Source organism: Hibiscus syriacus, unplaced genomic scaffold (assembly GCF_006381635.1).
Source record: "Hibiscus syriacus cultivar Baekdansim isolate YM2019G1 unplaced genomic scaffold, ASM638163v2 tig00111993_pilon, whole genome shotgun sequence".
NCBI classification, from domain to species: Eukaryota; Viridiplantae; Streptophyta; class Magnoliopsida; order Malvales; family Malvaceae; genus Hibiscus; species Hibiscus syriacus.
This window is the reverse complement of record NW_024063232.1, coordinates 90,314-117,550: the sequence shown is the minus strand read 5'-3', so window position 1 is coordinate 117,550 and position 27,237 is coordinate 90,314. Positions and strand designations below refer to the sequence as shown.

At 32.6% G+C, this 27,237-nt stretch overlaps 1 protein-coding gene across 1 annotated transcript; it reads right to left on the bottom strand.

The window, feature by feature from the left end:
• Positions 1–23,452: 23,452 nt before the first annotated feature.
• LOC120173937 (peroxidase 7) lies at positions 23,453–24,553 on the bottom strand. Its single transcript, XM_039180967.1, has 2 exons — positions 24,287–24,553; positions 23,453–24,205 (listed from the first exon to the last, which is right to left on the bottom strand). The coding sequence occupies exons 1-2, from the start codon at positions 24,551–24,553 to the stop codon at positions 23,453–23,455; spliced, it is 1,020 nt and encodes a 339-aa protein (XP_039036898.1).
• Between the last annotated feature and the right edge of the window lie 2,684 nt (positions 24,554–27,237).

Sequence of the window (27,237 nt, the reverse complement as noted above, 5' to 3'; positions counted from 1 at the left end):
TAATTTCACTTCTAACACTTCATATGTCTTAACTAGATTGATGACAAGTCAAATCCAACTTCCAATTCTAATTATCAACTCTATATCAAAATTTCATTCAAGAACTCCAAATCTTTAATCTTCCCTAACTCTTTTATCTTTTGATTTTAAGATAACTTAAGCTTTCCTTAAGCTTAGTTATCATCTAACGATCAAAACTCAAACTTTAAATTAACAAATAATTAACAGTTTAGAAAGCTTACCTTTGCTTGGCTCTCATTCACGTATGAAAAGAAGAAGAAAGAAGAAAGCTCTGGAGAAATCTCTCATTCCCACGTGTATATATCCTTACCATATCCCATTTTTAATTCATTTCTTAGTCAAATGACCCTTTTGCCCTTTAATACCTTTTATAATTACTAGCATCTTTAAGGTAATATTTCCAAATAAATCATTAAACTTTTCAACTATTCCATTTTAATCACCAAATCCTGAAATATTACAATTTGGTCATTAACCCGGTATTGAGGATGTTACAAATCTCCCCTCCTTTAAAGAAAATTCGTCCTCGAATTTTTCACTGTACATCTTGATAAGAACATATCTTCTAATGTTCTCATGTAGCTTTTCCAACTTATTCCTTCACTTCTATATCGAAATTATCATCTACCCTTCCATATAGTCTCTCTCATATCTGATCCCTTAAACTCAATTCTTTTTATTTCTTTATCCACTTATCTTATTATAATCAAGATCTTCTTATACATAATCAAACTATATCCTGTCCTTCATACTTTCATACTCTCTCATATCACGCACACTCATTTCTGATTACCGATATTCATCGCATCTTTGTAACTTTGATAATCCACTTTACTTATACAGAACCTCATTCTTTAACCTCTAATGTCATTTACCACATAAACAATAACCAATTTTTTTCAATCAAAATCATTACAACAATAATTTACTTAACTTATCGACTCCACAGTCATTCTCATATTACTTTGTTATTCAACCCACTTCTCTAAAGAAAAATATAAACCTTCGTCAAATCATCCACATATATGTTCTTTCTAATCAAAATAACTCATCCTTTATTTCCTTAACTTATTAAACCTTCTTTCCTTTTTCTTTTTCTTGATTCAAATTCAAATATTCATTTATCTTTGTCTTATAAACTGATCATATATATATATATATTCCCCAAACTCTTCCAAAACATACTCCTATCACTTGCACTTTTAATATTTTTCCTCATAACATATATCCTTCAACACTGACATTTACAATCTGTCTAAGCTGATTAGTTGTACCTCTTCCTAATTTACAATTATCATTTGCATACTAACTATATAACTAGTCCATCTCCAATATTACTTCCAATCCCATGAAGAATAACTCCATTAGGTTAACAAAGAATTCAATTCCCTAAATCTGAATGGAACATCTCCAACATATCTAATTTACTTGAGCACTGTGCCTTACTAAATTTGTCACTTTAATATTACTACAAATGACTTTTATCTATATTCTCAATTCTCTCACCCATTCACTACTCATGTATATATATATACAACTCGGATCAACCAATATCATAACGCATTTACAATACAATAGAAAAAAATACCTACTATTATCTGGATCATCAAAATCTTCATTGGTATTAATATTATACATTCGAGCAATGGAACGTATTTCCTGTTGAGTAGAAGATTCAGGTTGACTTCTGCCTCTTCCTCTACCACTTCCTCTTTGAGACATAGAAGTATATCGATCCAACTGTGCATGCTCTTCTGTTCCCAACGGACAATCTCTCATGAAATGTCCTGGTTCCCCGCAACGGAAACAAGATCCAGATTTAACTCTACATGTCCCATCATGATATCTTCCACAAGTCTGCAATGTCTCTGTTGTGCTCTTCCATCACTAGACCCTATTGAATGGGTCTGTCTAGTTCTTGTCTGATTTGATTCTCTAAAGGAGGATACCACCGATCCAGTCCTTGCCTAAGACTAAAAACTAGAATCTCTACCTCTCTTGGGTGGTACAGAACTTGATGAATCCCCTGTTCTTTTAGAGGGTTGGAATCTTTGATCCCCAAACCTTTCATTCTGAGCTATTTCTAGAGCTTTAGCATGATTTACTATTTCTTGAAATGAAGACAAGTTTAGGACTATTAACATTTCTTTCAACCTCGGGCGTAAACCCTCTACAAACCACTCACACGCATCCTTCTCTATTGGGACCAACTCAGTCACAAAATGACTTAACTTATTAAACTCGTACTCATACACTGTGCGATTCATCTGTTTCAGATTCAAGAATTCTTGCTTCATTTTCCGAATAAACTGGTCTCCTATATACTTGTGCTTAAATTCTTCTAAAAATAAAGACCAGGTCACTTGATCACTTGTCAGTCTCAGACTAACATTCGTCCACCAAATTCTAGCTTGCCCACGAAGCAAAGAGACCACTCCATCAAATTCTTGGTCAAATGACCCTTTTGCCCTTTAATACCTTTTATAATTACTAGCATCTTTAAGGTAATATTTCCAAATAAATCATTAAACTTTTCAACTATTCCATTTTAATCACCAAATCCTGAAATATTACAATTTGGTCATTAACCCAATATTGAGGATGTTACAAATCTCCCCTCCTTTAAAGAAAATTTGTCCTCAAATTTTTCACTGTACATCTTGATAAGAACATATCTTCTAATGTTCTCATGTGGCTTTTCCCAACTTATTCCTTCACTTCTATATCGAACTTATCATCTACCATTCCATATAGTCTCTCTCATATCTGATCCTTTAAACTCAATTCTTTTTATTTCTTTATCCACTTATCCTGTTATAATCAAGATCTTCTTATACATAATCAAACTATATCCTGTCTTTCATACTTTCATACTCTCTCATATCACGTACACTCATTTCTGATTACGATATTCATCGCATCTTTGTAACTTTGATAATCCACTTTACTTATACAGAACCTCATTCTTTAACCTCTAATGTCATTTACCATATAAACAATAACCAATTTTTTTCCAATCAAAATCATTACAACAATAATTTACTTAACTTATCGACTCCACAGTCATTCTCATATTACTTTGTTATTCAACCCACTTCTCTAAAGAAAAATATAAACCTTCGTCAAATCATCCACATATATGTTCTTTCTAATCAAAACAACTCATCCTTTATATCCTTAACTTATTAAACCTTCTTTCCTTTTTATTTTTCTTGATTCAAATTCAAACATTCATTTATCTTTGTCTTATAAACTGAGCACAGATATATATATATATTCCCCAAACTCTTCCAAAACATACTCCTATCACTTGCACTTTTAATATTTTTCCTCATAACATATATCCTTCAACACTGACATTTACAATCTGTCTAAGCTGATTAGTTGTACCTCTTCCTAATTTACAATTATCATTTGCATACTAACTATATAACTAGTCCATCTCTAATATTACTTCCAATCCCATGAAGAATAACTCCATTAGGTTAACAAAGAATTCAATTCCCTAAATCTGAATAGAACATCTCCAACATATCTAATTTACTTGAGCACTGTGCCTTACTAAATTTGTCACTTTAATATTACTACAAATGACTTTTATCTATATTCTCAATTCTCTCACCCATTCACTACTCATGTATATATATACAACTCTGATAAACTAATATCATAACGCATTTACTGTACAATAGAAAAAAAATACCTGCTATTATCTCTGGATCATCAAAATCTTCACTGGTATTAATATTATATATTCGAGCAATGAAACGTATTTCCTATTGAGTAGAGGATTCAGGTTGACTTCTTCCTCTTTCTCTACCCCTTCCTCTTTGAGACATAGAAGCAGATCGATCCAACTGTGCATGCTCTTCTGTCCCCAATGGACAATCTCTCTGAAATGTCCTTGTTCCCCACATCGGAAACAAGATCCAGATTTAACTCTACACGTCCCACCGTGATATCTTTACAAGTCTGACAATGTCTCTATTGTGTTCTTCCATCACCAGACCCTACTGATTGGGTCTGTCTAGTTCTTGTCTGATTTGATTCTCTAACAGAGGATACCACCGATCCAGTCCTTGCCTGAGACTAAAAACTAGAATCTCTACCTCTCTTGGGTGGTGCAGAAATTGATGAAGCCCCTATTCTTTTAGAGGGTTATAATCTTTGATCCCCAAACCTTTCATTCTGAGTATTTCTAGAGCTTTAGTACGATTACTATTTCTTGAAATAAAGACAAGTTCAACACTATTAACATTTCTTTCAACCTTGGGCATAAACCCTCTACAAACCACTCACACGCATCCTTCTCTGTTGGGACCAACTCAGTCGCAAAATGACTTAACTTATTAAACTCGCACTCGTACTCATACACTGTGCGATTCATCTGTTTCAGATTCAAGAATTCTTGCTTCATTTTCCGAATAAATTGGTCTGCTATATACTTGTGCTTACATTCTTCTAAAAATAAAGACCAGGTCACTTGATCACTTGTCAGTCTCAGAGTAACATTCGTCCACCAAATTCTAGCTTGCCCACGAGCAAAAAGACCACTCCATCTAATTTCTCCATATTAGAACAGTTAAGTCCTTCTAACATAACCTTTACATCATTAAGCCAAAGGTTTGTGGTAATAGGACCTTCTTCGGCTTCACCCTTAAACTATAGAGCTCCCAAACCCTTCAACTCCTTTGCAACATTTATTCTTGGAGTTGAAGTAGCAGGAGGTTGGTAACGCGTTAATAAAATATCTAATGTTCTAAAGAACACATCTTGATCATCTATAGGCACTCCAGAAGGTGCATGTTATTCACCTTGTCGGGCCAGGGCAGGTGAATTACTACTTTCAGCAGGCCGATCATCTCCTGCTTGGCTTCAAAACTATCATGCCCGGACATCTATAAAAACATACCCATATTATTCTATCAGCAAAACAACACACTTGCTATTATATCATATCAGAAGTTTTCACTCTTTTGTTGACATGTATACTTTATAAGACACTCTAGACTCCGGTTTATGCCGAGAATCGACTAAACCGTAGCTCTGATACCATTAAATGAAACACCCTTAACCCGTATCCGACCCGGATACAAGTCTGAGGTGTCACATTGACTTTTCAAACTTTAACTTTTCACGAAAATTAAGGAAATTTAAAGCTTTTATTAAAATAACATTGTTACTGTACACGAGTTAACCAAAACAAGACAAAATTGATCAGAGCATTTGTAACTAACACTTTTCTTACATGCCAACACACTATACACCATCAAAATACATACTTTAACAGTTACTTCTGATCTGATCTTCTAGCAGTGCTACTGTTCTTGCCATTCCTATTTATGTTCTTCCCGATTCTTTGTACCTACGTGTAAATCACTTACACGCTAAGTCACAGACTTAGTGAGGTAATAAACATTTAATGTAACTTTAACTAGTAATCATACATAAACAATTATTACCATCATTTCACACAACTCATATACTTTTACATGTAACAATTACATACATACAAATATGTCATTATCATTCATATCTCTTATCCCCTATTCGTATGATCTTTTATATCCCTATCATATATCTTATAGATTTGTTATTATCTCATTATGTCAATCAATTATACTCATTCACATATACCTTAACATGTACTCACATATACCATACAACACATATATATATATCATGTCATGTAACACATATATCCTATAGTAAATCAAATACACACAAGCAACTATATCATCATTTTCATTCTTATCACTATTATTGATTCCTTTTATCATATAATCTTATAATTACCATTTGTACCATCATATATCACACATAACATTTCACAAGGAAACAAACATATCATCATATCCAGTTTATTAATATTATCTCTTTATTAGCCCATGGTACACATGTGAGAACTGTAGATACGTGAGTCTATTAAGGTTGTGCACCACTATGCTGCCACCACAACTCGTATAAATGTCTCGAAGGACCTATCCAAAGGTCATAAAGATCCTCGGTAACTATCCATAGGTCCCGAAGAACCTAGGTAAACTGTCCATATGTTCCTTAGAAAATAGGTAAACCCTCGACTCTTGGCATGCCAACTATACCTCTAGCTCTCAATACACATAACATGGGTATTTTCACTTATACACTTTCATTGCTCTTATGATCACATATTACTTTCCTTCTGTCACATATCACATGTGCATATAGTCATATAGTTTACTTTCATGTAATTCATGTCACTTTTCATATAAACATATGATTCACTTTCACGTATCATATATACTTTCTCTTTCATATAACTCATGTCTTGTGATCATGTAAACACATATCACATAAAATAACATATCAAACCTATCATTCCACTGATATAATATTCTCATATGTTCATATAGTTCAGTATCACATATCATATGAATCATATAAATCATGTCACATATACTCAAGCACACATAGAATTCACAAATCAAATAATATTTTACGAGTTACTTATTACCATAGTAACTCCGTCACTGGCTCATCGCAAGCCAATTCTTATTCTAAAACATAAGTACAATGAAATTGCACTCACCTTAGCCTTCCTTGCTTTGATTTGATTCTAATTCTTCAATTATTTCCGGAACAAGCTTTCATTCTATATACATAATAATAACACATTGATAAATATCAATATACTAATTGATATATTCTAAACCATCACTTCTTAGGCTAAAAAGAAAGTTATTTTCAACTTTTAATGAAGGCATGCATCGATGCACTACACTATGTATCGATGTATCCTTTGACAGGTGCATCGATGCACTATCTATGCATCGGTGCATAAATCCTATTCGATGTTTGTATTTTAAGCAGGTGCATCGATGCACTCCTTATGCATCGATGCACTAATTGCATTCGATGTTCATTTATTTGAGAGTGCATCGATGCACATTGAAGATGCATCGATGCACACGACCCAGAAATGATACTTTGAGCACGAAAATCCCTTATTTATTCTCTCAACACTTCATATTTCATCCCTTTTTCTATTCTTAACACTTATACACCTATTTAAACTAATTTATACCATTTATTTCATCTTAAACCCCAAAATCCTATCCTCCCTATGAGATTCAAGAATTATACCAACTTTGCAACATGATTTAATTCCACTTCTAACACTTCATATGTCTTAATTAGATTGATAAAAAGTCAAATCCAACTTCCAATTCTAATTATCAACTCTCCAAATCTTTAATCTTCCCTAACTCTTTTATCTTTTGATTTTAAGATAACTTAAGTTTTCCTTAAGCTTAGTTATCATCTAACGATCAAAACCCAAACTTTAAATTAACAAATAATTAACTGATCAGAAAGCTTACCTTTGCTTGGCTCTTTTTCACGTATGAAGAAGAAGAAGAAGAAGAAAGAAGAAAGCTCTGGAGAAATCTCTCATTCCCACGTGTATATATCCTTACCATATCCCATTTTTAATTCATTTCTTGGTCAAATGACCCTTTTGCCCTTTAATACCTTTTATAATTACTAGCATCTTTAAGGTAATATTTCCAAATAAATCATTGAACTTTTCAACTATTCCATTTTAATCACCAAATCCTAAAATATTACAATTTGGTCATTAACCCAGTATTGAGGATGTTACAAATCTCCCCTCCTTTAAAGAAAATTTGTCCTCGAATTTTTCACTGTACATCTTGATAAGAACATATCTTCTAATGTTCTCATGTGGCTTTTCCCAACTTATTCCTTCACATCTATATCGAACTTATCATCTACCCTTCCATATAGTCTCTCTCATATTTGATCCTTTAAACTCAATTCTTTTTATTTCTTTATCCACTTATCATGTTATAATCAAGATCTTCTTATACATAATCAAACTATATCTTGTCTTTCATACTTTCATACTCTCTCATATCACGTACACTCATTTCTGATTACCGATATTCATCGCATCTTTGTAAATTTGATAATCCACTTTACTTATACAGAACCTCATTCTTTAACCTCTAATGTCATTTACCATATAAACAGTAACCAATTTTTTTTTCAATCAAAATCATTACAACAATAATTTACTTAACTTATCGACTCCACAGTCATTCTCATATTACTTTGTTATTCAACCCACTTCTCTAAATAAAAATATAAACCTTCGTCAAATCATCCACATATATGTTCTTTCTAATCAAAACAACTCATCCTTTATTTCCTTAACTTATTAAACCTTCTTTCCTTTTTCTTTTTATTGATTCAAATTCAAACATTCATTCATCTTTGTCTTATAAACTGAGCACAGATATATATATATATATATATATTCCCCAAACTCTTCCAAAACATACTCCTATCACTTGCACTTTTAATATTTTTCCTCATAACATATATCCTTCAACACTGACATTTACAATCTGTCTAAGCTGATTAGTTGTACCTCTTCCTAATTTACAATTATCATTTGCATACTAACTATATAACTAGTCCATCTCCAATATTACTTCCAATCCCATGAAGAATAACTCCATTAGGTTAACAAAGAATTCAATTCCCTAAAACTGAATAGAACATCTCCAACATATCTAATTTACTTGAGCACTGTGCCTTACTAAATTTATCACTTTAATATTACTACAAATGACTTTTATCTATATTCTCAATTCTCTCACCCATTCACTACTCATGTATATATATACAACTCGGATAAACTAATATCATAACGCATTTACTGTACAATAGAAAAAAAATACCTGCTATTATCTCTGATCATCAAAATCTTCACTGGTATTAATATTATATATTCGAGCAGTGAAACGTATTTCCTGTTGAGTAGAGGATTCAGGTTGACTTCTTCCTCTTTCTCTACCCCTTCCTCTTTGAGACATAGAAGCAGATCGATCCAACTGTGCATGCTCTTCTGTCCCCAATGGACAATCTCTCATGAAATGTCCTTGTTCCCCACATCGGAAACAAGATCCAGATTTAACTCTACACGTCCCACCGTGATATCTTCCACAAGTCTGACAATGTCTCTATTGTGCTCTTCCATCACCAGACCCTACTGATTGGGTCTGTCTAGTTCTTGTCTGATTTGATTCTCTAACGGAGGATACCACCGATCCAGTCCTTGCCTGAGACTAAAAACTAGAATCTCTACCTCTCTTGGGTGGTGCAGAAATTGATGAAGCCCCTATTCTTTTAGAGGGTTATAATCTTTGATCCCCAAACCTTTCATTCTAAGCTATTTCTAGAGCTTTAGTACGATTTACTATTTCTTGAAATGAAGACAAGTTTAACACTATTAACATTTCTTTCAACCTCGGGCGTAAACCCTCTACAAACCACTCACACACATCCTTCTCTGTTGGGACCAACTCAGTCGCAAAATGACTTAACTTATTAAACTCGCACTCGTACTCATACACTGTGCGATTCATCTATTTCAGATTCAAGAACTCTTGCTTCATTTTCCGAATAAACTGGTCTCCTATATACTTGTGCTTAAATTCTTCTAAAATAAAGACCAGGTCACTTGATCACTTGTCAGTCTCAGAGTAACATTCGTCCAGCAAATTCTATCTTGCCCACGAAGCAAAGAGACCACTCATCTAATTTCTCCATATTAGAATAGTGGAGTCCTTCTAACATAACCTTTACATCATTAAGCCAAAGGTCTGTGGTAACAGGACCTTCTTCGGCTTCACCCCTAAACTCTGGAGCTCCCAAACCCTTAAACTCCTTTGCAATATTCATTCTTGGAGTTGAAGTAGCAGGAGATTGGAAACGCGTTAATAAAACATCTAATGTTCTAAAGAACACATCTTGATCATCTATAGGCACTCCAGAAGGTGCCTGTTCTTCACCTTGTCGAGCCAGGGCAGGTGAATTACTACTTTCAGTGGGCCGATCATCACCTGCTTGGCTTCGAGAACTATCATGTCCGGACATTTATAAAAACATACCCATATCATTCTATCAGCAAAACAACACACTTACTATTATATCATATCAGAAGTTTTCACGCTTTTGTTGGCATGTATACTTTATAAGACACTCTAGACTTCGGTTTATGCCGAGAATCGACTAAACCGTAGCTCTGATACCATTAAATGTAACACCCTCAACCCGTATCCGACCCGGATACAAGTCTGAGGTGTCACATTAACTTTTCAAACTTTAACTTTTGACGAACACTAAGGAATAAAGCTTTTATTAAAATAACATTGTTACTATACACGAGTTAACCAAAACAAGGCAAAATTGATCAGAGCATTTGTAACTAACACTTTTCTTACATGCCAACACACTATACACCATCAAAATACATACTTTAACAGTTACTTCTGATCTGATCTTCTAGCAGTGCTATGTTCTTGCCACTCCTATTTATGTTTTTCCCGATTCTTGGTACCTACGTGTAAATCACTTACACGCTAAGTCACAGACTTAGTGAGGCAATAAACATTTAATGTAACTTTAACTAGTAATCATACACAAACAATTATTACCATCATTTCACACAACTCATATACTTTTACATGTAATAATTACATACATACATATATGTCATTATCATTCATATATCTTATCACCTATTCCTATGATCTTTTATATCCCTATCATATATTTTATAGATTTGTTATTATCTCATTATGTCAATCAATTATACTCATTCACATATACCTTAACATGTACTCACGTATACCATACAACATATATATATATCATGTCATGTAACACATATATCCTATCGTAAATTAAATACACACAAGCAACTATATCATCATCTTCATTCTTATCACTATTACTGATTCCTTTTATCATATAATCTTATAATTACCATTTGTACCATCATATATCACACATAACATTTCATAAGGAAACAAACATATCATCCTATCCAGTTTATTAATATTATCTCTTTATTAGTCCATGGTACACATGTGAGAACTGTAGATACGTGAGTCTATTAAGGTTGTGCACCACTATGATGTTACCTCAGCTCGTATAAATGTCTCGAAGGACCTATCCAGAGGTCATAAAGATCCTCGGTAACTATCCAGAGGTCATAAAGATCCTCGGTAACTATCCATAGATCCCGAAGAACCTAGGTAAACTGTCCATATGTTCCTTAGAACATAGGTAAACCCTCGACTCTTGGCATGCCAACTATACCTCTAGCTCTCAATATACATAACATGGGTATTTTCACTTATACACTTTCATTGCTCTTATGATCACATATTACTTTCCTTCTGTCACATATCACATGTGCATATAGTCATATAGTTTACTTTTATGTAATTCATGTCACTTTTCATATAAACATATGATTCACTTTCACGTATCACATATACTTTCTCTTTCATATAACTCATGTCTTGTGATCATGTAAACACGTATCACATAAAATAACATATCAAACCTATCATTCCACTGATATAATATTCTCATATATTCATATAGTTCAGTATCACATATCATATGAATCATATAAATCATGTCACATATACTCATGCATACATAGAATTCACAAATCAAATAACATTTTACGAGTTACTTATTACCATAGTAACTCTGTCATTGGCTCATCGCAAGCCAATGCTTATTCTATAACATAAGTACAATGAAATTGCACTCACCTTAGCCTTGCTTGCTTTGATTTGATTCTAATTCTTCAATTGTTCCGGAACAAGCTTTCATTCTATGTCTACATAATAATAACACATTGATAAATATCAATATACTAATTGATATATTCTAAACCATCATTTCTTAGGCTAAAACAAAAGTTATTTTCAACTTTTAATGAAGGCATGCATCGATGCACTACACCATGTATTGATGCATCCCTTGACAAGTGCATAGATGCACTATCTATGCATCGATGCATAAATCCTATTCGATGTTTGTATTTTAAGCAGGTACATCGATGCACTCCTTTTGCATCGATGCACTAATTACATTCGATGTTCATTTATTTGAGAGTGCATCGATGCACACGACCCAGAAATGATACTTTGAGCACAAAAATCCCTTATTTATTCTCTCAACTCTTCATATTTCATCCTTTTTCTATTCTTAACTCTTATACACCTATTTAAACTAATTTATACTTATTTATTTCATCTTAAACCCCAAAATCGTATCCTCTCTATGAGATTCAAGAATTATACCAACTTTGCAACTTGATTTAATTCCATTTCTAACACTTCATATGTCTTAACTAGATTGATGACAAGTCAAATCCAACTTCCAATTCTAATTATCAACACTATATCAAAATTTCATTCAAGAACTCCAAATCTTTAATCTTCCCTAACTCTTTTATCTTTTGATTTTAAGATAACTTAAGCTTTCCTTAAGCTTAGTTATCATCTAACGATCAAAACCAAACTTTAAATTAACAAATAATTAACAGGTCAGAAAGCTTACCTTTGTTTGGCTCTCTTTCACGTATGAAGAAGAAGAAGAAAGAAGAAAGCTCTGGAGAAATCTCTCATTCTCACGTGTATATATCCTTACCATATCCCATTTTTAATTCATTTCTTAGTCAAATGACCCTTTTGCCCTTTAATACCTTTTATAATTACTAGCATCTTTAAGGTAATATTTCCAAATAAATCATTAAACTTTTCAACTATTCCATTTTAATCACCAAATCCTGAAATATTACAATTTGGTCACTAACCCGGTATTGAGGATGTTACAACATCAAACAAGTTAGGTAATTAATTATTTATGTTTCTAAACATTTAAACGTTGTTAAATGTATTTTATTTTCTTTTAACAGATTTGGATAACCAAGCGGTCAATGAAGATGACGATGAAGATGATGATGATGATGATGATTCAAACAAGTATATCTTGTCTGCAACGCCACCTGCAAGAAAAGTTATAATTTTTTTTCTCAATGGTGTCCTTGCCTACATCCCAAGACATCTAAAAGGTTTCAATTATGTTCATCTGTATCCATTGTTTTAACATATAAACGTACAACTTTAATCTCATTTTGTTCATGTTGTAGATGTTATCCTCATAAAAGGATTATGTGAATTTATGCATTTTTGTATATAGAATTTTGTGTTGTCATTTGGTCATCCAAGATGAGGTTAGAACTGTTGAGCAATTGTATTACTATAGCCAAAATCATTAATATATAATTAAATGTTAACATTCAAACTTGATTACAATCTCAGGCATAATATCGACCGTGTACTTGAGAAACTACCTTTGTTCTTGACCAATTTCTATTCGTTTGGGTAAGATGAATGTCATTACACATTGTTGACTTTAATTTGTCTATGCTTCCTACATATTTATGTTCGACTGTTTGTAAACAGGATCAATGAAGGTGCAAAATAGAAGATAATGTGACCTACTGTATAGATCTTAATGATGTTTGGAATGGGTATACTGATTTTAACGCCCTAAATACATTGTTCGTCGATGATTTAGCGCGAAAAATGATTTATAATATGGTAAGTTACATTTATGCCAAAATTTTCCAGTTAAACAAGTGTTCATATATTGATTGATTAACAATTTATGTTTTTATATAGAAAAATAATTGCATATGTCCACATCCCTTCGACGCTGCTTCCCATTCGGAAGACGATGCTCTAGGTATGACACAAATTTAATCTTGATTATGCTAATTTAGTTTTGTGTTAGTAAAATTGCACCTGAATAGTTTGATAATTGAAATTATTTATATATGTCCTCAGAAAAAGGTGGTAACATACGAGAGTATTTGGAAAATTTGTTGACGGTGCCTAATGTTTTGGATTTTGTTAGCAATAACCCTTTTTGTGTATAAATTTTTTAACATTGTTATGCATAATTTTTTTGTGTATGTATGTTTTGGTTTGATTATATTGTTAGTATATTTCATTCGGATGGATTTCGTTGTGGGTTTGATTATTTGAACATTGTTATGTATAAACATATAACACATTAATTGTGTCTTTTAATATTACACAATATAACATTTTACATACAGTAAATATTCCATTCGGATAGGTGTGCATAACAAAACAATCTATCTCTTCCATTGAGTACTTTATTCCCATGTGACAAGTGTGACAACCCCATCAACTCATAACTCAGCTTTGAACTGAATCAATATTTTCTTTTACCCGCTTGATGGTTCATAACGCATGTTACTTGAACAATATGAATCAATTATGCAATTTCCATGTTCAACTTAACACTTCATTTCAAGTTCATTTCATATGTAATTGGAGTTTGAATTTCAATTTCAATTTGAGTTTGAATTTCAATATAAATTTCGGCTCCACTATAAATATTAGCCCAAGCCTTTGTTCCATCCAAACAACAACTTACTCAATGGAAGCATCGGAGTGTTTCAAATTTCATTTCTAAGGTGACAACTGACCTTTTTCAAAACTTATTAACTTAGACAATATGCATGTTATCATTGATTATTCCTAATTTTCATTATTTTTTTCCAACTTTAAACGCGAGGGAAATCCCGACAATCATAATATTTTGTTAACAAGCAGGAAGATTGGATATCCAAAGAATGTCTTCGGATACTATCCATTTCAGCCAGCTCACTGAGGTAGGTTAACCCTAAACCAAAATCGTCTTAGCCAAACATACTTGATGTAGAAGCAGCTACAAATTTAAAATCTCAACGGTGATGCATTTGGTTCTCAAATAGTTAAAGCGTCAGAAATATTTCGGACGTATAATATGGGTGCTATACGACTGTTTGCATCAAATGGAAACTAAAAATCTCGATAATTGAGGGCTACAACTTGTAATAATAAAAAAATAATTGAAGGGTTCACGTGTATAAACTATCGATACTTTGCTAAATTAACAATGTAAACGGTAAAATTCTACCGGTGCAATTATAATAGGCGTACATGACAATTGTCTGAACTTGTCATTTACGACTATTTTCATTATACATGAGAACTTTTATCCGTTTACATTGTTAATTGTACCGGGGTTTATGCTTTACGTGTGTATCTTCCATTTTTTAAAATTATTATTAAAAGATCTAGCGTTTAATTATTAAGAATTTTTGGATGCATTTTGTTGCATTACCTGTGTAGCACCTAAATCATAAGTTTGAAATGCTTTCGATTCTTTAAATGTTTGAGAACCAAATAGATCGCCTTCGAGATTTTAAATATGCATATGCTTCTACATCAGTTATGTTTCTCTCAGACGGTTAGATATGCGGTTATCCTATCTTCATGAGCTAGATGAAATGGATAGTATTCGGTAGACATTCTTCGAATTTCCAATCTTCCTGCTTGTTACTCAAAATTATGGTGTCAGGGATTTCCCTCGCGTTTCATTTCGGTTGATTGTTCCGAATATATAAAGACATTTGATCTCCGAATCGTTGTTGGTTGATTGGTCGGGCTTTTATATCCATATTTGCTTCTCTGTATACCGAGACATTTGAGGATTGTTGAAATGTCAATTCTAGTTATCAATACTAGTTATTAATATATCTTATATATGCATGCAAATGTACCCATTTTGAAATTATTAAAAATCTAGATCCCAAAAACATCGAATAAGATAATTATAATGTAATAGGTAAATTTACAATGTAACCGGTAGATATATACCGGTTAATTAGATAATAGGTCTACATAATGTATCGATGCTTGTGGAATTTGTGTCGATACTTGTTATCCAGAATAAATGCCTACAAGGGTGCACGCATAAAGTGTCGATACATTTAAAATTGTATCGATCCCAAAAACATCGAATAAGATAATTATAATGTAATAGGTCAATTTCCAATGTAACCGGTAGAAATATACCGGTTAATTAGATAATATTTACATAATGTATCGACACTTTTGGAATTTGTGCCGATACTTGTTGTCAGAATGAATGCCTAAAAGGGTGCACACATAAAGTATTGATACATTTAAAATTGTATCGATCCCAAAAACATCGAAACCAATAATTATAATATAATAGGTAACTTTACAATGTAATCGGTAGAAATATACCAGTTAATTCAAAAATAGGTCTACATAATGTATCGACACTTTTTAAATTGTGTCGATTCTTTTTGTCCAGAATAAATGACCAACTGAGGTGCACGAATAAAGTGTCGATACATTTATAAAAAGTATCGATCCCATAAACATCGAATAATATAATTATAATGTAATAGGTCAATTTCCAATGTAACCAGTAGAAAAATACCGGTTAATTATAAAATAGGTCTGGATAATGTATCGACACTTTTTAAAGTTATATTGATACTTTTTTAAATTACGCGTGTTTTTCATTATATTTATATGTAACGCTATACATTTTAAAATCGATAAACCCTAAAGGCAGAAGAGAACTCTTCCACTCTGACGAATACCAACGTTCATAACAGTTACGATCAGTTCTTCATGTAAATTTATCGATATTATGGTATTCAAATTAGTTTTTGATTGATTTCCAGATTGGAAACTTTTTTTCCCTTCATGTCTTCGATAGGTATGTTGTCAAAACCCTAATTTTTTAGAATATTAGTATTCAGAAAGAGCGGTTAGGTTTTAAAGTTTGTTGTTTTTGAATGATTATAGGTTGAAAGTTCAATCTTTATTCGTGAAGATGATGACCATCAATGGAGCCCCAGTGTATCAATATTGAAGAAAATGGAAAGCGACCAATAATTATCAATATATTCATGCAATTGTTCTTGAAATGGTAATTGGATTAAAGTATTTAATAACTTTTAATTGATTCAAATCTCTATAGTCTGACTGAATGCGAAAGGATAAAGGAAGATCATAATCATGTTGACTGCATAGCCAATAAAACCCCTTGTAGGGTCCAAATGGTAAGCTAGGAATTGGTAAGGCAAGCTTCCTTTAAGGGTTTAGAGCCCTCCGACGTAAGGAGTACATGATTGAACATTACGTATATTAGTTGTATTCAGTTGTTGAGGAATTATTCTTAATTTTATATAAGGATAGTTGTAATGATATACGTTCATGTTTCGGGACCAATGATTTAGATGCATGCAGTACCCTATATCCTCGAGGCAGAGCACAAGAAATCTGGCACTTAAAGATTTACCAAGAGCGGTAGCTTTTTCTTTGCATAAAGATCGAACCTAGATTCAACTTTGCAATTATGCTTATACTGCTGAAGAGAACCTGCTGGATGATAGGATTTGCACACAACTACAAGCATTTTAAACCCTAAACCCAACTACTCACATAGAAATTTATGCAACAGAGATGTCAGGATTTCCCATTAAATTATTGACATCTCTGTTGCATAATTTTCTGTGTGAGTAGTTGGGTTTAGGGTTTAAAATGCTTACAGTTATGTGCAAATCCTATCATTCAGCAAGTTCTATTTAGCATGGTAGGCATAATTACAAAGTTGATTCTAGGTTCGGTCTTCATTCAGAACAAAAGCTACCACTCTTGGTAAATCTTTAAGTGCCAGATATCTTATGCTCTGCCTCAAGGATATAGGGTACTGCATGCATCTAACTAATCCCGAAACGTGAACGTATATTATTACAACTATCCTTATATAAAATTAAGAACAATTCCTCAACAACTGAATACAATTATTATACGTAATGTTCAATTATGCACTCCTTATGTTGGAGGGATCTAAACCCTAAACTCTCAAATAAAGCTTGCCTTATCAATTCCTAGCTTACCATTTGGACCCCCAGGTTTTATTGGCTATGCAGTCAACATGATTAACCTTGATAATCTCAGTTACAGAACTGATTCCGGCCATGATTGTGGGAGACTCTAGTCTACAGATTGTTTGGCATTTATGTGATGATGCGGATGGAATATTAAATAGTCTCGTAAGCCATAATCAAAATAGACTAAGAGAGGAAATTTTGTATACGATTTATAATTTTGTATACGATTTATAATTTTGTATGTGAATGTAATAGGTTGTATGAGATGAGAAAAGTTAGCAATAGGTTGTTGTACATGTTTCTTATACACAATAGGAGTAATGTTGATACTTACGATATATAATGATTGTTGTCATCACGTGCGAGACTGAATGGTCATTCCATTCCGTCTTCTAAAACAATTAGTTGATGTAGGCTGTGTGCTTGTATTCAAACTGAGCTTAACTTGAGGACATGTTAGTTTGTTATGTCCCTCACCGTTGCAGAACCCACATCACCTAATTTTCTTCTCGACCTTGTTCTTCGGTACTTCTTTTTGCTTGCGTTGTTTTCGTTGAGGGTCGGGAACGTTATTTACTACACTGCTCTGGTTGACTGAATAATTCAAACCAAACGAGTTTTCAAATTCTTCTGTTAGTCTTTTCACCTCATCTATTGCGGTTTTGAAAGACGCATCTGTCTTTGATGCAATGTAGCATAACCTACTTGACGTTGCATGTAGAGTAGTGAACTTTGCCATTTGAATTACTTCTGGAGGCACATTCAAGTCAACATAACTTGGTGCAGAAGTCTTCGCATCCTTAGTCCATCTACTTTGAATCAAAGTCTCGAGAAAATATGTGTAATCCAAGTGCTTCAAAATGTGAAGTTGATGGCGACACGAAGTCTGACGGTCTCAAATTTTTTGTATGAGCAATTTAGGGTTTTCGTACGAGAATCAAAACTAATTTCACATGTCTTATTTTTTTCTTTGTACTTTGTCAAAATATAATTTTGACCTTTATCTGATAAGGACTGAATCTCTTCCTGAATCCAGTATAATGTCTCTCGTTGAAGTTCATCTTGGAACGCACGAAAAGATTCGTGTGTATAAATCTCAGCAGCATGGCTTTCAAGGTCGACCAGTTTTGTGATCTGGAAGGGCTTCGTCTGGGAACTTAAGTAATCCACTTTCAACTCGTTCATACGCATTCTACTAATTCCATCTTCAATTACACGAACAACATCTAAATATGTCTTCTTGTGTTTCAGTGCAATCGCAAGTGAAGCATTCATAGACTAACACCTTTGTGTTGAGTGAATATTGGCAAAGAAATGACCAGTTAGATATGCTTGTGCCCATAAGTGCCTAGTATTTCCCTTCTCAATCACCCATGGATGCTTTTCCACGTTGAATTATGAAACAACCGAACGCCATTGAATTCAAATTCCTCGGTTGTCCACCAGGAAGCCATGCCTTTTAAGAATGCTGCTGTAAATTTTGGGTCACCGATATTACCTTGTGCATTGCGAGAAAGATGCCAAGAACATAAATTGTGCTTAGCATAAGGGATAACAGATTTGATAGCCCTCTGCATTGCCCTATCCCATCGGTGACAATTGAAATAGGTGATTTATTCATCATGGCTTCTAAAAAATTCTGTAGCACCCACTCGAAAGATTGGGATGTCTAGTCAGCGATTATGGCAGTGGAAAACACAATTGTGTTATGGTGATGATTGACAGCGACAATAGGCATAATTGGTCGACCATACAAATTATCTTTATACGTTGTGTCAAACGCAATTACATCACTGAAGCATGTGTAATCTGATCTCGATGTAGAATCCGACCAAATAAGATTATCTAATGCCCCTGATTCGTCTACCGAGTATGTCATAAAAAGCCTGGGATCATCATGTTTCTTATAATCAAAGAAAACAATAAGCGCATTCACATCCCCATCGATGATTTCCTTTTCTTTACCTCTTTGAAGTGCATTGTAGAGGCCTTTATGTGTAAATCCAACATTATGATAGCCCCCTGCCTGCTTCGTTAAATAGTTCATTACTTGTGATATGCCAACACCGACCTCTTTCAATGTTGTTGCCCTCATCGATATCAACCTTACTTACAGCTCTATTAGAACGCATAAATGGTGTCATACCAGGTGTGCACAATGCATGATTATGTTTATGATAAGACTTACTTATAACCCAGTGATAGTTTGTATTTGTTGTTGTAACTACGACTCTAGTCTTGCATCATGTTCTTGTGACTGGCGTATGAGCACATTGACAATCAACAGTGTTGACTTTTGATACTCGAAACCCTTCTTTGGAACAACAAATTCTTATGTCTTCACATTCCCTTCCACGTCAAGCCGTGTTGTTCCCTTACGTGCACTAAACCCATGTTCTCGTGCGAATCCCTTGTAAAAGTACCAAGCTTGATCACGTGAAGAGAAGAGCTGACCAACCAATCTGTCAGATTCGTCAACATTATGTACTTCATGGCATTCCTTGGTTGCCTTAACATTGTCTGCATCAGTATGATCCATGGAAAAAATTTTCTTGTGCAAGTTCAGTGGTCCCTAAGTTGATGGAGATATAAGTAAAGGTTCATTGAACAACATGTTTAAGTCGTGCTTTCAATAGGATGTGGTATTGGCAGTGGTAGTTGAAGGGTGGGTACAACATTAAACTCGCATGACATATTTAGGTATGTACAATAACTACCTAAATATGTGTCGATACATTTATAAAAAGTATTGATCCCAAAAACATCGAAACCCATAATTATAATGTAATAGGTAAATTTACAATGTAACCGGTATAAATTTATCGGTTTTATGAGAAAATATGTCTACATAATGTATCGACACTTGTGGAACTTGTGTCGATACTTGTTGTCCACAATGAATGACCAAAATGGTTCACGCATAAAGTGTCGATACATTTATAAAAAGTATCGATCCCAAAAACATCGAAACCCATAATTATAATGTAATACGTAAATTTACATTGAAACCGGTAGAAATTTATCGGTTTTATGAAAAAATAGGTCTACATAATGTATCGACACTTGTGGAACTTATGTCAATACTTTTTGTCCAGAATGAATACCAAACAGGGTGCACGCATAAAGTGTTGATACATTTAAAATTGTATCGATCCCAAAAACATCGAAACCGATAATTACAATGTAATATGTAAATTTCCAATGTACCCGATAGAAATATACCGGTTTTATGAGAAAATAGTTCTACATAATGTATCGACACTTTTTAAGTTTGTGTCGATACTTTTTTCCAGAATGAATGCCCAACAAGGTGCATCCATAAAGTGTCGATACATTTAAAATTATATCGATCCCAAAAATATCGAAACCGTTAATTATAATGTAATAGGTAAATTTGCAATGTTACCGGTATAAATAAACCGGTTTAGTTAGAAAATAGGTCAATATAAGCGCTACCTATTACATTATATAAGCGCCACCTAATATGTTATTGTACTTGATAATATTTCTGGTTAAATGCCTATTTTATTATATAAGCGCTACCTATTACATTATATAAGCGCTACCTAATATGTTATTGTACTTGATAATATTTTCGATTAAATGATATAACATAACAAGTCTAAATTTTAACCGATCACTTGTTTAACCGGTCACACAGTTTTTTAGCCGTTTTTTAGGTGTCACACAACAAAAGTTCCCCCAATTAGGAGTCGGAAGAAGACGAGTGTCTACATGCAAAACAGTCGTGACATACTATACATTTAAAATAATAATATCGAAAATTAAACATTTACATTAAATGAAAAATATTTTAAGCATTTAGGGTGTGTTTGGTTCACGGAATGTAAGATTACCAGTGGGAATAAAAGATTACGAGGGAATAGGATTACTGGGAATGTTGTATTTTGTGTTTGGTTGGCTTAGCAGGAATGTAAGATTACCGTGTTTGGTTAAAGGAATAAAAGATTATTGGAATGTATATTTGACCAAATTGTCCTTATTATATATTTTTTTTATAACAAGTTGGAAAATATTTATATATTTTCTTTAAAAAATTTAAATTCATAAAATTTATATAAAGTTTTTTACAAAATTGAAAATATAAAAATGTTTAATGAAATGGTAAAATTTTATTTTAATCCCTGAACTTCATATAAAATTTTAATTATAGATTTTTTTGTAAATCTAAAATAGTTTAACGATAAATTTGTAATTTAACATTCGTAGAATTTTTATTATTCAATGACAGAATAAGGATGTTTTTGAAAGAAAAAAATTAAGGGCATTTTAGTCCAAAACATTGGTAATCCAACAATACATAAGGAAAGGGAGTTAATGATATTCCCGGTAATATACCTCAAAAAAATTCACTATTGGTAATGTAAGATTACAGGGAATGACATTCCCGGCCAACCAAACGGGGGAATGTGGATTCCATTCCCATGGGAATCTCACATTCCCCCAACCAAACACACCCTTAGAGTAAATAGAGTACAGTTGAAACACTTATATTTTTCATTAAATCTAAAATTTTTGGAGGAAGAAGAGGACTAATGTTTTTTAGGTTAACTACGATGATCGTGTTTTTTTTTAATTTTTTGTCATTGATTATTTTTAAAAAATATGGTAAATTTTGTTTTCATTTAATTAAAATGTGGTCATCAGAGTTAACTGTTGTTAACAATTAACAGAATGTATGACGTGATAGTGGTTATAATCACACATTTGATTCTTTTTATTTACATATTCTCTCAATTTAATCATACTATTAAATAAATTTTAACATAAAATATATATTTTCAAATAAAATAAAATATTTTTAAATTAAGTTAATAATAAAATATATATAATAAGTTAATATAAAAATATTTTTAAGTTAATATATATAAAATATTATGAATATAAATATTTATACATTAAGATATAAAATATATACATCATGTTATCTATTTTAGACCAAGCAATGTTCTTGGCTTAATGGTTGAATGCATATTTAGATTCTTAAGAGATCAAGGTTTGAATTTCCCCCCCGAATTTGCTTTCTTTTGTTTTCTTTCAATCAGATGGTGACACATGTAACTCTTTGAATAGTGGAAATAAATATATTAAATTAAAATAAAATTAGTCCTCCAACCGAATGGTGACACGTGACATGACGAATGACATCATTCGATTGAAGGATTGAATTCAATTTAATTTATTAAAAGTACAACTAAATTGAGAAAATATATAAATAATATAAATCAAATGAGTAATTATATCAAAATGGTCATATCTTATATTTTTTGAAATTAGTGAAAAAAAATGGACAAAACACAAACATAAGTAATTATTCACGTAGTTAACTTTTTTTTTTTATAATTTTAATAATCAAGATAATTATTTTATCATATTAATATTTAAAAAAAATAAGGTTCAAATCAATATTTTTACTAATAAAGGAAAAAAAAAACCTATTAACCAATTTAAAAATATTAATGAAGAGAAATAATTTTATGGTATCATCAATAATCTAAACCAATTTAAAAATATCTACATCAATAAAATCATAAATTGTTGATATAATAAAATAATTGTGAAAACAACGGAAATAGAGAGCCAAAATGAATCATAATTTAATTTGAGCTTACAAATGGTATTAATTACTCTGTCAAAACATCACGAAGAAACAAAGAAAGAGCAACAGTAGTTGTTTAGTAGCAAAGCAAAGCAAGAAAACCAAAATAATAATAATAATAATAATAATGGAAGAAAAATCAATCATTAATAAGAGTTGACAAAACTGCAATTGGTTCGAATTTGGCCATCTTCATGTGGACCGGAGAGGACTTGAATGTTAGCCAGCCTTACCATGGACACTGCAAATTGGTGTCTGAAAAGGGATGGGGTTTGGATCAAAGCATTAACCACAGGTAAAGTCCTCGAATCAGAATAAAGTCTTTGATCAGTTGATAAAAGTCCCATCTTTCTCTCCAGATTGGCATAAAATTGGGAGTCGAAAGTGGTTGGTGTTGTAGCATCAAGATCAACGTACTCATCCCCTCCACATCTGCATTTTCTCTGCAAGTAATCCAAGTACCGATTGTCGATCGACATGTCCGATGTTCCATTCAAACCCTGGAATACCCGGTGCTGAATTGCACCACATGATGTCCTTCCAATGGTGTGCACTCCCGAGAGAACTACTAGGTCTACTAAATTAAGACCCTTGGATTGGAACAACTCGAGCAGCTCGGTAACGCTTTCACGACCTATCGGCACTGTGTCCGCGTCTTTTTCATTCGAAGTTGTGGAATCTTTCCTGCCGTAGGGAACCCTCCAATAAGGACCACCGAGTATGACAGTGGCGTCCCTAGTGGCTGCTGTTAGAATGTCGGTGCAAGAAACTGTTGCAAGGCAGGATTTCTCCACCTCCGCCTTGATATCGTCGATGACTTGGAATCCTCTCAAGGTTTTGCTTGTCCCGGCTCTCCTCTCACTCCCCTCGTGGTTCAACAGAATGGAAGCGTCGCATCCCTGACCAATTAAACGCAATAAGGCGACGGATTCATAAATACTTTTAATAGGTGGACACATTAATAACGTAAAATTGATTACCGTGACGAAGCAGTCATGAAAATGCAGCCTGAGGAGACTGGCGGCGAGAGTGTGATCCTTTGCGATCCAAGATTTGAGCTTTGTGCTGATGATTTGTTCGAGCTGTGGGCATCTCTGGTGGTAGTAATCAAAGGATAAGAAATCATCAAAAGGCCGAGTCTCTGGTACTGGTAATGTGGAAAAAGTTGGAAAAGAATCTTGTTCACCATCACCCCAGGCTGCACATACAATTGAGAGGAGAAAAAGGCAGACAAGGGAGCATTTCATTTTTCTGTTTTTTCCGTATATCTTTGATCTTTCTCTTTCACTTTCCAGACACTCATGATGATGGCTGCAATTGCCTTCTTATATATATTGCAGCTGCTGATGATTGGCATGCCACAATTATTAACTTATTTAATTACTAAACTACGTGGGACGCACCCCTACCATCGTGAACGACATGCTTGCCATGTCCGAATATCATTCTTTTATTAATATTATTTTTTAAATGAGTGTCGATGTTTGATTTATCTATATCGAATTTTGTATCAACTAAATTTACTTTTCTTGTAAACTTGGCGATTAAAATCTCTAAACTAATATTTTACCTCGATTAATTGATTATTTAATTAAGTGATGTAGTGCTTTTTGACTTTTAGTATTATTATTTCCTTTTGTTTTCAGGGGTTCAACGATGAAGTGAAAGGGGGCCTACAATACCCTAGTTGAACACGACCAAAAACCATAGACGAAAATAACTTTTGTAAAAATAAAATCATATGAATATAAACAAAAAAAATTGAGAATCCAACACAACTGCAGTACTTTAATCTTATCAAACTCACCTCTCTCATAATTTTAATCAAATCAAAATATACCAAAGTACAAACACAACCCAATCCAATCTATGTCCAGCCCACCTATATATATATATATATATATTACGAGCTTTGACCATAAGGTTATTAAAATATTAATTATATAAAAAAGTATGATAATATAAAATGAAAATATTTTTATAAAAGAATAAATTATTCTTAATATAAAAGTATCAATCATTAAATTTAATTGTCCAAAATTTAAAAAATCTATATTATGGAAATAGATTATATAAAGAGAAGGAAAATGTGGGATGATCGGTCTTTACGGTATAAATTTGATCTAAAAATATACAAAATCACTAAATATAAATAGATCTTAACTCATATATATTAAATATAAATAACTTGATTAATCGATTAAATATATTTACTCATGTACTTATGAGAAACTCAAATTATTTAAATATATAATAACCAAAACCTAAAATGAGTTTACTCAAATACTTGGATTGCCATCTCTACTCTGAAGTCTCAATTAGAATTCAAATAATCATTTTAAACTGATTTAGACAAATAAAAATATTGATTTGACTCCAACTTCAATTCCAAGGAGATCTGAATTTTTTTTGGGAATATAAGATTAATATTTTTAATTCAGGAATCAAACGAATTTATTAAACAAGAGGTGTCGGATTCGATCGATGCTTAATCGGATGAAATATAGGAACTTCATAAATTATAATTTAAATTAGTTTTATATCGAAAGCTTATTAAACAAAATAATGATTTTTCAAACTTACTCTTAAAGTTTTTATCGAAAGTTCTTACTTTTAATTTTACCTTTAACATAAATAAACCTACCACTTCATTAATTACAAATCTATAGGACATTATTTAGGTATGGAAAAAATATTTATGGGTGTAATTAAATGAAATGATATAATTTAGAGGATTCTTAGTATTTGAGCATTCTTTTATTTTCTTTGTTTTTTATGAATAGTTTAGGGTGATTATAAGGTATTATGTGTTCAAAATCTTTTTTAATCATAGGCAAGACATCGCCACCTACAAATGCAGATGCTTGAACTCATGACCTCTAAGGAGAACAACACTCCCTTATAGCCAATGAGGCCACTTGATGTGTTCTATTCTTTTATTAAAAATTAACCATAAGGCCAAATGTGATATTTTTAAATAGAAAATAAATACAATGTACTCAATTAGACATAAATTTTTTATAATATGAGTTAGTAATTAGATATGGATTGAGATTTGATAGTTAAGACTAGATCTACTTTCCTATTTTATCTCATTTTCTTTTAAAGTACAAGAAATGCTATTATATAAGAAGGAATTGAGAGGGTAAATAAATACTATTAATCCAATCCAATATTATATATACTTTTATAGATAAAAAGTTACCAAAATTTTAACAGAGATAATAGAATGAGTTCTTTTTCACTGAAATGTTGCTTTTTGGGTCTTCTATGCTTGGCCATCTTCTTCTTCTTCTTCAACATAGGTAAAACTCCTTGCCCATACTATCATTCATCAAACTTTAAATCAATATATATATATATATCATTATAAAGAAGTTTTTTTTATTGGCGCTTGGTTTTGAACTTTGAATATTATCTGGGATTTCAGAACAAACAAATGCAGAGGAATCGGAAGCAGTGATGGGGCCATGTTCACAGTTCAAGATTGCAATATGTATTGCCTCTCCAATGGCTTCCCTTTGGGAGGTTTCTGTAAAGTGTTGAATCCAAATGCTCCACCTCTCCAATGATGATGTAGGTATTATAAACATAAATAATGTTGGACATGACATTGGAGAATCATCATCAAAGGAAGAAACGAAAGATGAGGAAACTCAAGATCCTCTCGAGAATCCAACCATTGAAGAAAGGGAAGTCTCTTACCCAAGGGAATAAAACTATGTCAAGGATGTTGAAATAATAGGTGATCCATCCAAAGGGGTAACAACTCGATCTTCTCTTAGAAATATTTGTAATTATGTTGCATTTATCTCATACATAGAGCCTAAGAATATTAAAGAAGCATTAAATGATGAACATTGGATTATGGCTATGCAAGAATAGTTAAATCAATTTGAGAGAAGTAAAGTATGGACATTAGTTGAAAGAC